Below are 12,366 nucleotides of genomic sequence, written 5' to 3'. Positions count from 1 at the left end.
AGTAAGTTAATTTTACATATAGCGTAACTCCTTTAGCTCATCTCCAGATTTGACATGAAAAATCTAAACTCTTCATAATTTAAATGTGACACTTCTGTCACCACAATGCAATCCATAATTCTTAAGCAAGGTCAAGAACTGCCATAGCTTTTAAGGTGAAAGCCTGAAAGATTACACTAGCAGTTAATTAAATTAAGATGCTAAGATACATTTACCTTTTCAAAGCTAGATTTATTCATAAGTTATTAAACATAAACTCCAATCACACCAAATAGATCACAGATGAAAAGCAGTTCCAGTGAGGAAAATAGAAGAACTTGATTTTTCAAACATTTTAAATTAATGTGCTAGCCGCCGTTTTTGTGGCAAAAGAAACTCTCTCCTGTAAGTGATAAGGGGTTTTATTCAGCTAAAACACACAAAGAAGAAAAGTCTCAGCATGAGAGGAGAAATACCACCAGTTCATATTGGACACAAGGGAATAAAATCCTTAGGACTGAATTCTTTTAATCCATTTTCTTGTCACAAACTTTTGTGTACCTCTTTGTGGCAATTCCAATTGCAACACCATTGCTTTCAAACTGCAAATAAAAGACAGCATGATAAATGGGATGTTAAAAAAGGACTTCACACCCAGGACAGTAACAGCTGGTGATGAAAATGACTTTTAGAAGCAGGGCCAGTGATCTATGAAATCTGCAGCAAAAAACCAAAGTGTTGGTGTCCCTTTAGCTTTACAAATAGTTATTACTTCAGGAGGGGAACAAGGGCAGAGTCAAGATATATAAATCTCTGCATTTTGATAGAAGAGATAAATAATAAATGCACGATTTAGATGCACTAAACATTTTCCTCCATTACAAGAGGCAGAGGTGGCTAAAGAGTGTATTTTGGGTTTTTTTTAATTCTGCTTCATGTATCTGGTGTAATGTACCAATTATTAAACTTTTTTCTTCTCTTTTTTATTCTCTGAAAGAATGGCCAGTCATTAAAAAAAATTAACTAAGCTGTTTCAGAAAACAGGTGCAATTCCTATCTTTCCAAGACCTACCAGAAGCTGTCTTGAAGTAAATATTTCTAGTTGGCTCAGTACCAGCAATTCCCTTTCATAAGAAAATAGCCACAAAAATGTCTAAAAACATGCAATGATTTACTCTTTTGCTGTGCTCCCACTTAACTATGGCTGGGTACTTTATCTGTAGTTTCCCTGGTTAGCTAAATGCATTAATCTTACTTTATAAATTCCAGATTCATCTTCCTGATCTCTTTTCATGGCTGAAGGTGCCTGTGGATTTCCACTGCTGCCTCCTTGACCTTGTTTTGTGGCTATTGTTTCTTGCACAGCTTTCTTGGGCCACACATGCTTAATTAAAGGTGCGATAATGGGATAGATATAGGGTTCCAGGAATTTCTTGTAGAGCCAGAGGAGGACCGGAATGACAATGCAAGGAATGCACACCATAGCTTCCTCTTGTTCTGTGACAAAGCTGGTGAGGAAAAAACCAAAATAACTTAGGATGACTGTTTGTATGCCATGAGCTAAAAAAAGTGTCTTTAAATAATGAAGAAAGATTTTAGTTGATATTCAAACATAAAAGATTCTTAAATTATAGACTAGCTGTTAATGTTTCAAAAATGCTGTGTGTTTCAATTTTATAAAGTTCTCAACAAGGAAAACATTCTTGATATTTTAACAAAAAAAGCTTGCTATTAATTCATCAGTTCTACAGCTGCAACTCTGAAAAACAAATTCAGAAAATAAAGGTTTTTGCTTAAACCACACAAAAACAGTTTAAGCAGCAAGCTGCAGATATTAGCCCAGTTCTTACTATATTATAACAGTGGGTCCAAAAGGTTTGCTTTTCATATTCCCTTTTTATTTAAGGTGAAATTAGACAACAGGACTCCAATCTACCCAATGGCTGGCTATCACTGAAGGGCAAGTCAGTGGGAGGGGAAGAGAATCCCAGTCAAGATTTGAGAGAAGCAAAATATGGGTTACTTCCTCCTGTGCAAGAGGAATCACTTGATCCCACACCAATCCCATACAACTGGCCAAATGATTAGAAAATTAATCCTTCCCTCTCTCCCCAAACCAGGAGGAACTCTTCAAAAACAGGAGCCTGAAGTCTGTGATGAAAAAAAGGGGAAAACCAAAGCACAGGAGCAGAAAAGTTCAACTGGGAGAGAAAGCAGTTAAGTAGGATTAGAGCTGTCCCTCTCAGTGCTGATGAGCAATATATATTGTATTATATTATATATATCACTGCTGAGCAATATATACACTCTGCTGCACAGCAGCAACTTTGCCCTTTACATTCCACCTTTCTAGGCTGCTATCTGAATTCTTACATTAAGAAGCAAAACAAAAGCTTTCCAAGATGGAGAATGAAGACAGATGTGCACACTTCATCTGGGATCAGTTTAACTTTTTTTGAGCTTTCCTAAAGATTTTTAGCCCTGTAGAAGAACAAAATATCAATTTTCAGATGATTACTTCAGAGTGTAGCTTTGGCTGCTTCAAATATAGTTTTACAGGATCTACTTTATGAAGTCAGAGAGAAATCTTCAGTCAAAAGAACACAAATGAGTTAATCCTTTAAAACCATTCAAAAAGATAATTCAGATACTTTCTCTGCCAGAACTTCCTAGATACAAAATTTACAGCAATATCTTGTGAATTCATCCACCAGCTAAAGAACGTGGCTGGAGGGAACACCCCAGGCTGGCCTTCTGAGCCAACTGTACGTGTCTCTGCAGCCAGTTTCTGTGAAGATTTCAGACCAAAAAATAAGTCGTACCTCTGCCAGATGTAAAAGCAAGCCATTGGAAGTATAACACCTGTCCTATTGGAGTGAAATACCGTTTACAAGTTTCTTCTGTGATTCGGTGATGCTCTGTTCCTTGGTCAGCAAGGAAAAAAACCAAAAACGCACCAACAAAAAAAAAACCAAAAAACCAAACAAACAAACCAACCAAACAAACAAACCCCCTGCGGTGGCGTTTCCCTCTCCCGCTGAATTAAAGCCGGGAGCACAAATATTTTTCCGAATCGGTGAAGTTTCAGTCAAACACGAGTTGAAACCTAAGGGCTCCACACCTTAACATAGGCTGTCACATTTCGGGGTTCGTCAGCTCCCGGTTAACGGAGCCGCTCTGGGCCCATAGAAGGGCAGCCCCCAGCCGAGACAGAGAAGCGGCAGATCATGAAAGTACCCTGGGGGAGGTCGCCCCACACTCACCTCCGTCGGCACCTATCCAGCGCTTCTACCAACAGTCGCAGCTTCCTCTACCACACCGGAAGCAATCCCACGCTTCCGACTCGCTCGCGGCCAATAGGAGAAGGCGGCGTCGCGTCATGTGGCCGACGCCCCGCCCCCAGGAGCCGCATTAGCGCCCGGCGGTGGCCGCCAGCCACCGCGTTCCGGCCGCAGCCACCATCAGGCGCCCCGAACGGGCCAGGACAGTGGGGCAAGGAAAGTGAATGCCTGCGTGTGTTCCAAATTATCTCGCTTTATATATGAATAATAGCGGTAAGTCAACAACATCCCCAGCGTTGCAACAACAAGCATCCCGGCTACTGTGCTCACTTGCCTGTGGCTGTCCCACAGCAGCACCCTGCTGAAGCCAAAGCAGAGAAACACACAGGATAAATCTCAACTTTCTCATTTTATTTATGTACATCTGGCAGAGCAGATTTAATCCCGGGCCATTAGCTTTTGCTTCTTCAGCTTCTTCTGGGATATCTGAAAAACAAACACAGAAATGAGAAAATGGCAAAATGAGAAAACACTTTCTCAAAACATGTTACAAATAAATTTAGTTATCTTTTGAAGGTACTGAGAACTGTTAGAAATTTGTTTACATGTTTACAAAATTATTCACTGATCATATTTGTACGCACATAAGTGTCCCTACAAGTACTACATTGCTTACAGGCTTGCAATTTAAATTTTATTGCAGCACATCCCAGTTTCACACACATGGACTGAGGAAGGGAAGAACAAACTCCCTGTACTATATAAACCCCTGAAAATCATTTTCTGCAGTTATCTATGTGGTGTTCACAATAAATATTGAGGTTGCTCAGAAAGAACTTATTAGGTTTTTTCATAGGTATTCCAAAAGTGTTCTAAGATAGTCATCACAGCAACCCTTCTGCCTGAAAAATGCCAAGTATGAACACTCAGCTCTCCTGCTGCTGACATTAAAGAGGACTTAAGGGTATGATGCTCTACCTTTTTCTTTTGAGCAACTTCCTCCTCTGGCTTGGGAACGATCTGCTCCTTCTCAGTGAGGATCATCTCGATGTGGCAGGGGGAGCTCATGTAGGGGTTGATCCTACCATGTGCTCTGTAGGTGCGTCGGCGCATTTTGGGAGCCTTGTTGACCTGGATGTGCTCAATGACCAGAGAATCCACATCAAGACCCTAGCAGGGAGAGGAATAAAACTTGTGACTTGTTTTTTGTCTTCAAATAAATAGTTTCCACAGCAAAATTCTGAATAATCACGCCCCCTCCCCAGACACATACCACTGCTGGCAAATAAAACACCTGAATTTTGCAGTGTCACAGAACTGAGCAAGCTCCAAAGTCAGAAAAACAGAGACCTCCCATCACAATTTATTTAAAATTATGCCAATGGCTCAGAAAGAGACAATTATTTCACAGTTACTCCAAAGGACACCTTTGGAGTAACTGTGAACAGTCACCACTGCCATCAAAATTACTAAATTAAGGACTAAGTATATTGCAAAGATACAAACTGACCAAGAATTCACGTTTTGCTTTGTTTTGTAGTTTTTAGGAGACCTAAACACCACTTAAACAGTTGATAACCACATGCAAACTATCTCCCAGTGAAAAATTATTACTCCCATTTTAACTTGAAAAACACACACAGCCTAATTCAAACAAAGAGTATATCAACACCTTGATACAATTCAGTTTCATTGACAAAGCAGGCATTACCTGGCTTTCCATGTCAGAGACACCCAGTTCAGGAGTGCTGACACACAGCACAACATGAACACTTTGCATTCACTAATACTGACACAGCCTACCTTGAGCTCAGCATTGCTCTCTGCATTTTTGAGCATGTGCAGCAAGAACTCTGCACTCTTCTTGGGCCAGCGTCCCTGCGTCCAGCCCCACTGCTTGGCCTGGAAGAAGACAACAATTAATCCATTTTTGTCCCAGTACAATACAATTTACCCTTCAGGCACCATTAACTTGCCATTACATCCCCTTCTATAAAGATTGCATACCAAAACAATTAAATTTGATCAATTACTTGACACTGCAAGTAGATGCAATGCTGTACTGGAATTAAAAGCAACTCTTTTCTCCCTCTTGAGCAACCTGGTCTAGTGGAAGGTGCTCCTGCCCATGGCAGGGGGGCTGGAATTAGATGATCTTTAAGGTCCCTTCCAACCCAAAACATCCTATGATTCTATATTTTAATACAAAGTTATAATCAACAGTGACACACTATTCTCCATACCATCTCAAATTCATCTTTTCCTCTTAACCAGACACAGCATCCTTCTCACATTTTTATCTTGAGCCTCACCTGGGCGCATCTACCGACTCCCCCGTTGTAGCGCTGGAAGGGAACACATTGCTTCTTCAATGTGATGTCCTTTAAGTACTTGGTGGCCTTGCGGATGTGCATGCCCTTGATGGCCTGGGCAGTTTCTCGAGTGTTCTAGCAATATAGAGTACAGTGAAGTTGTTAACACATCTGTACAAGTTACAATGTGAGCAAAACCACTCCTCTGTCCTGGATCCTATTATTTTTGCTACAAACTCAATTTAAAGGAAGCACTCACACATATAAAAAAGCTCCACGCCTAAATTAAGAATGAAGAATAATTAAGAACACTTTTTTTTTTTTGCTACCTACTTTTCTAACCCTTGGTGTGACTGCCATTACTGAATTTGCAGCTCTAACACACCTTGATTGTTTTTTACCTAATGCCTAGATCTTTCCAACCAACAAAAAAATTTGAGTAGTTATACTTTTCATAGCTCCTCCTTGGTCACTAATCCAAAGAAGCAGGAGCCTGAAGGATAAATTCCTACTAAAATGTCAGATATGGCACCTCAGAGGAAGTGATGAGAACACAAGATAGAAACAATCTAAATATCTCTGTAAGTGAATTATAAAGGGGAGAAAAGAAAGAAAAATTAAAGGTAAAGTATTAGTGCTTAAGACATTAAATGCAGGTCAGAGAGTAACTATAATCCTACCTGATCATAGTAAAAAAGCAAATCAAGACAACTGAAATATCTTTTCACATGAATTATGTACCACTATGGAGCAGAAAAGCATCTGCTCAGGCTTGGTTTCATGGTTAACTCAAACGTGTCCTGGATTTACTGCCACACCTAAACTTTTTCCAGAGGGACCTATGCCCTCATGCCAAACATCGCATGCCTCCCCTGCCATACTTCTTGAGCAGCAGCATAAGCAGGTGAACCCAATGTTCCTTCCAAACAACCAGAAAGGCAGAGTAAGACAAATGAAACAAATGTCACATCTCACTCTAGCCCCATTCCTCCTGGTAAATTCACTGTAACTGTTTTCCTAGTGTATTTTATTATTTGTATTAGAGGGAAAACGCTTTAGGACATGTTATCTTATTTTTGATCCTGTGGATGAAAACCATTACAAGCAGCTAAAGCAAACATAGGCCATAACCTACACTACCACCCTTAAGTAACCATGTAATGACACAGAATAAGAGACACTTCCTCCAAAAAATGCCCAACAAAATATAACAAAACCAAACCAAAACCAAATGAAATTGCATTTCTTACTATGCACACACTGCCTACCTTGAAATGCACTCGCAGGTTGGATCCCCGTGATTTGCATGCTGCAGGAGAAAAAAAAGATGAACTTCTAGATTTAAAATCTCAATTACTTTGGTCAAGTTCTACTCGAATATTCACGAAAACAACTCACATTTCGTGGGATTGTCTGGATCCAGAGAGTAGCGCACCATTTTTGGATCTCAGCTGCAAAAAAAAGCAATTAACCCCCCCCCCCCCCCATAATAAAGCTTCTAACACTGATAAGCAGAACCTGGATTGTTTACCTTACTGCCGATAACTAACTACAGGAGCTGCTCAGGAATTACACTGTCGTGTCACAATTTAATCCAAAGGTGTCCTAAAAAAGTCATCACCACTGCCATAGCCTCTCCCTAGGGCCTGCTTCCACCTCACACCAGACAGCTACCCCCAAGCTCGCTATCTCCAACCCCTACCCGTCCTCCCCCGCGCCAGCCCTGCAAATACCAAGGGGCAAATATATTGAGGCAGACCGAGACTTCAAGCCCTCGCCCCCTCATCGCCTCTCCAGGGCACCCTGAGCAGGATGGAGGCGGATTGAGATGGCTCACTGACGGCCGTAAGTCCTCACCTCCAGACAGCGCCAGGGAAGAGGAAATGTAGGAGGCGTCGGGAGCATCTAGAGCCGCCTGCTCTCGCGAGAATCCTGGCGAAATTTCGGCCAGGGAGCGCCGCGGAGGTGCCGCGCTGCGCCGCACAGAGCGAAGAGAGTCGGAGAGACCGTCGGTAAAGGCGCCGCGACGGGAGGGGTGAGTGACCGGTCAGGACGGCATACGCCCATGTGCGAGCCCGAGGTGTGGAAGTAAAACATGCGTGCGCATCAGCCAGCGTCCTCGTGTCTGTGCGCGGTTCACACGGTCTGTTCACTCTCAGCTCAAGGTCACTGTTGTTTGCAGACTAGAAATCAGACTCAGGAGCAAGCCCAAGGGCTGCAGCTAGATGGCAGCTTAGGATGAAAATAGAGAAGAACATCGTTTAACAGATTTGCAGGAGACAAAACCGAAGAGATTCATGTTTATAAATAAAAACTGATATTTATTGCACCATTATAAAAAAATTTAAATTACTTGTTAAAGTAAAAAGTTTTGGTGTTTTTTTTTTTTTGTTTTTTTTTTTTTTTTTTCCCCATTTTAGGCAGCGTTTGCAATTAGAACTGCCTGGGAAATCTGACAAAGCAGTGGTTCAATAAAACCACAACGTTTCCTGAAAGTGGAACCCAGCTCCAGCAAAAGGCTCATAAAGAAAAAATTGACAGAGTGGGAAGAAAAAGGGAAATTACTTCCCAAGCAGCCAGTAGTCCAGGCACATCCCTGGCACGAGAGTCTGGGTTTAACTCTGTGTTTAGAAATATGCCTTACTGTCTGTATAAATGCTTTGAGCAGGAGGCTATTTTTGAATCTCTTGTTTAGGGCCAAAATCTCCCATAGCTCTGAAGCTAGAATTTCACCCAAATGGAAAAAAGAAAATATATGAACTATGGCAAATATTTACATGGCTGGAAACTGTAGAGCTCTAATTGTGGCTGCAGCTCTCTTATTTATCTGCCTTAAAATGTGCCTTTGCTTTCAAGGGAAAGCTTTCTACAAATTATATGTACTGCCAGTGGAGGAAACAGGCCTTTTCATGGGAAGCACCTTCACATGCAGCTTCTTGTTAGCAGCAGATCACAGAAACAACAAAACATTCAGAGAAAGCTGGAATAGAGGTGTGAAACATAAGTAGTTGACAGATGGTGGGAATTATTACCTGGTCATTGTGTTCATAAAATAAGTCCAAAGCAAATGGCACATTTTTTGTTACTTAATTCTGCTTCCCCAACACATGGAACTGTTTACACTCAGCTGCTGAGGGCTTGCAGTGGTGGAAGCATAAAGGTGGGAGCTTCTGCTGATGGTATCAGGAAATAAGATGCATGTTTTCAGCTTTGTTGGGAGGTTAACAACTGCTCTCAGAGGCAGCCTAGCACATATCTGGTGCTGAGATGAGGATTGAGGCAGCTGAGTATTCGCCCTTCTTGAGATTTACCCAGATTATTCCCCTAGTGCACCAGTTGCCTTGGATATTTAGCTTGTATGAGCCGACTAGAAAAGAACTTTTGTATCCTAAGCAGAAAATATAGGCATGTAAGTCCAAAATCATGTTCCTGAAAACTGTGTAGGAGGCAGCCACCTCCTAATTCCACTGGAATTTCAATTCCACAGGCTGTGCTGTGCATGCCCAGGAAGACCTCAGTCTTTTAGCAGGCATTGAATGCAAAGATCCAACGCTGTTTAGACCTGAACTGTTCCTCTACTTTGTGTTCTTGAAGCTTCTGCCTGTAGCACCCTTCTGTGAAGGGCTCATCACAAGGGTGGTGCCGTCTTGAGTTTTGCCTTTTTTTTTCTTTCTATATTCTCTGTATTCTTTACACATATATTTCTCTCTCTGTAGCCTATTATTGTAACTTAGTTTCAGTATTTTCCTAGGCAGAAAGACAAAACTAATTCCAGGATCCCTATGCTATTTCATTTCTCATTAGAAAACAAGGTTGAGAGCAGCTCTTCAGACATATTTTTTAATAAACAGAGTTTAGTCCTCATCTGAGGGGGGAGGATTTAGAAGGTGCTAGAGCTGGGGGGCATGACTTCACCGAGTGTGCTTCTAATTGGGGATTCTTTTCAGATGCTAATTTGCAAAATCTATAAAAATTGTACATGTATCATGCGGGGTATGCATCTTCAGCATTTTCCACCTGACGAATTGTGCACCTAAGGATCCTTATATAAAGCTAACCCCTTTTTATCACCCTGTGTCTGGCTCATATTTCTAGAACCAAAGAAAAAGGCATCAAGGGCAGTAAAGGTTTCTACCATCTCCTCATGGTAAAAAGGGACAGTGCTGATCTTAACCCAACAGCATGGTGGCCACAGCACACTACCAAGACACAGGAGACCCATTTTCAATTTTCTTCCCTTGAGAGGTTTCAAAGCTTCTCCTTAACCACAAGGCTGGAGACTATTCTATGGCAAAGATGTTCCCACCCTGCCTGCTGCAGGTTTTCTACAAAGCAGCCCGCAATGTGTCTGCTTCAAATCTCTTCTCTGGATGTGCTCCTGGGGCTAGAAGGGGGCTGCATCCCTTAACCTGCCCTGGAAGAGCCCAGCAGGCAGCAGGGAATATACAGATACAGGATTGTTGTCTCATATTAAGTCTTTTTGTGGCTTTAGTTGTAAATAAACAAGTGGCCTTATCAGTCCTATTGGAATTGCCAAGCCCAATGTCATCCTAAGTGACAATCAACCACCATCCCTCCTGTCCAGAGTGAGAAGTGAGCTCCTAGACTGGCCAGGGTTATGTTTTCATGGCAGGTCTGGAACCAAAAAGAAAACTCAGTTCCAGCCTGTTTTGGTTTGAAAGACAGCTGTCTGCTAAGGTAGGCTGGAACCTCCCTTGGAATAGAAAATATAACCCCCTTGCCTCCAAATTATTATAACTTTTAAATTACGGGCTTTCAGTCAAATATATGGGAAAAGGAATAACAGTTCTTGAGTAGAATGTGTATGTATAACAAGGCAAACAAACAACAGCAACAACAAACAGAAAAAAACAGAAACCAAATAACAGCCTTCTGTTGGCTGTCAAGCACTTTCCCCTTTGGTGTAGTTATGGCCACAGCTGGCAGGGATGCTGTTGGCTCACAGCCAGGCAGGGCAGGTATGAGAGACTGAGGCACAGATTCAGACTGGCAGGGAATCTGAATCATTTATTCAAAGAAACAAGCTGGTTTTATACACTTTTTCAGTGCACAGTATTTCCTTACATGGTAATTCTCACTATGTGACCTATCCCATTTTACCACGTCAGCAACACATGTTCTAATTGTCCTTCTATGGGGTGATCATGTGCTGTTCACCTGTCAGTCACCTTCCAGCAGGCTTCTCTCTGTAGGGGTCTGCCGCGTGACACCTCCTTCCCCCTCAATGTCAGACGGAGACAAGCCTCTCTGTGTCGCCATGTGCTTCTGCAGATGCATCCCACAGCCTTCAGCTCAATTCCATCCCACCTCTTCCTACAACTCCCTCTTTTATGTTTTATACAAACAGGAATCATAAAACAAAACACTTCTAACATTAGAATATGTTTGGCCCACTGTCTAAACCAAACAAGCTCCATTCCTCACAAAAGCAGTATCTTTCCTATGAATAAGGGGATAAATGAAAACACCCAATAACTGGTAACCACACAGATCTCCTTCCCATGAATGGAGACAGCGATTAAACAGATAGAACCTTGAGAAACAACTTAAAATTGTCTAAAAACTTTACCATCACCCAGACTCTGCAATTGCTGGAGAGTCCCATTTCACAGCGAAGACTCAGAGAGCCTTTCCCAGGGAGAACTTCCAAGTTTACCTTGAAAGGGGGTCTGTGGGAACTCAGCACATCACTTCGGATGTCCAGAGTTACCGAGAGAACCGTTGGGGGGGCTCGGAAATCCTGGAATGTTGCCAGGAGTGTCTGGTGGCTTGACTTTGATCCCTCTAGGGATGTGCCACCTGTTTGAGGACATGAGAGTCACTTGGGAGTCAATGGTGCAGGAATGATGTATTTACAGGGTGAAATATAGATTTTAGGGTTTTGGTACAGGGGGGTTATGGAGACAAGATGGAGGGATCAGGGCGTGTCTTGTCCTTCTTCTTTCTTCTTCTTGTCATCCATTTTCTGTGGTGATGTTGGCACTTGGGGATTGGTCCATGGTGAAGGTGCACTTGCTAATATGGGTGAAAGATATTGGGAAATAAAGGTAAATATGATGTACGTAGTTTTTAGTATAAAAAGACACGACCGCCCCGTGGGTGGTCAGAGTGCCCTTGGTTGCCTTGCAGGTCAGACCTCTGCTGGGCAGAAAGAAAATTCTGTAGATAAGAAATAATAAACAATCTGAAGACCCAAAAACTGAAGAGTCCAGACTCGTCCTTTGAAGCGCGGGCTGCCCCAGAACCATCCTACGCATGTCTGGGCAGAGACAGACAGCCGACCGGACAGGGGTCCAGCTTTTATAAGATCAGATTAGCAAGTCAAAGTGACTTGATTACACTTTTAGGGCAGAAACACCTGGGTCTGATGGTATAATCCCCAGTCAGCCAGGGCTAGGGCTTGGCCAGAGCCTCAAGCCTTGACTGAGACGGTTTCCCTAAAATACCTACAAAATTGCCTAAAAACTTTATTAATATCAGTTAGAAACATGACTTCAGAAGATTTTATCTTCCCCACAAGATGATTATGAAGCTGGGGTATCCAAGGCTGGTCGGACCACTCTTGCAGGTACCCATCTTGGTCTGGAATGTGTGAAAACACAAGCATATCCTCACCCCAAGGTTATCAGTGGGAAGGGGCCTTCCCATTTTTCACTTTCAAGATTCCTAACAAGTACCTTAGCTTTTTCTAAGTGAGCCTGTGATTCACCAAAACATCGTTGGATGGGATTTTGGTTGTTCTGAATGCAATTCAAAAAATTGACAACATATAG

The 12,366-nt window shown here is 42.2% G+C and overlaps 2 protein-coding genes and 2 non-coding genes across 6 annotated transcripts; all 4 read right to left on the bottom strand.

The window, feature by feature from the left end:
* Positions 1–210: 210 nt before the first annotated feature.
* On the bottom strand, positions 211–2,874 carry LOC118701512 (UPF0729 protein C18orf32-like). Its single transcript, XM_036406168.1, has 3 exons — positions 2,802–2,874; positions 1,235–1,487; positions 211–581 (listed from the first exon to the last, which is right to left on the bottom strand). Exons 1-3 carry the CDS (start codon positions 2,825–2,827, stop codon positions 507–509), a joined length of 354 nt encoding a protein of 117 aa, XP_036262061.1. The 5' UTR covers positions 2,828–2,874; the 3' UTR covers positions 211–506.
* Positions 2,875–3,650: 776 nt separating this feature from the next.
* On the bottom strand, positions 3,651–7,529 carry LOC118701511 (60S ribosomal protein L17-like). 3 transcript variants are annotated; one of them, XM_036406165.2, is made up of 7 exons: positions 7,430–7,452; positions 6,971–7,023; positions 6,841–6,881; positions 5,573–5,707; positions 5,064–5,162; positions 4,239–4,430; positions 3,651–3,746 (listed from the first exon to the last, which is right to left on the bottom strand). In XM_036406165.2, exons 2-7 carry the CDS (start codon positions 7,008–7,010, stop codon positions 3,699–3,701), a joined length of 555 nt encoding a protein of 184 aa, XP_036262058.1. In that variant the 5' UTR covers positions 7,011–7,023; positions 7,430–7,452; the 3' UTR covers positions 3,651–3,698. The 3 variants fall into 3 exon arrangements, with proteins under 3 accessions (XP_036262058.1, XP_036262059.1, XP_036262060.1); XM_036406166.2 differs by lacking the exon at positions 7,430–7,452 and adding an exon at positions 7,306–7,412; XM_036406167.2 differs by lacking the exon at positions 6,971–7,023 and having other exon boundaries at positions 7,430–7,529.
* On the bottom strand, positions 4,082–4,153 carry LOC118701564 (small nucleolar RNA SNORD58). The gene has a single exon (XR_004982561.1). It is a non-coding gene; the product is annotated as a small nucleolar RNA SNORD58 (small nucleolar RNA).
* Positions 7,130–7,198, bottom strand: LOC118701565 (small nucleolar RNA SNORD58). The gene has a single exon (XR_004982562.1). It is a non-coding gene; the product is annotated as a small nucleolar RNA SNORD58 (small nucleolar RNA).
* Positions 7,530–12,366: the final 4,837 nt, after the last annotated feature.

This window comes from Molothrus ater, chromosome W (genome assembly GCF_012460135.2).
Source record: "Molothrus ater isolate BHLD 08-10-18 breed brown headed cowbird chromosome W, BPBGC_Mater_1.1, whole genome shotgun sequence".
Lineage (NCBI taxonomy): Eukaryota > Metazoa > Chordata > Aves > Passeriformes > Icteridae > Molothrus > Molothrus ater.
This window is presented reverse-complemented; position numbering and strand designations above follow the sequence as displayed.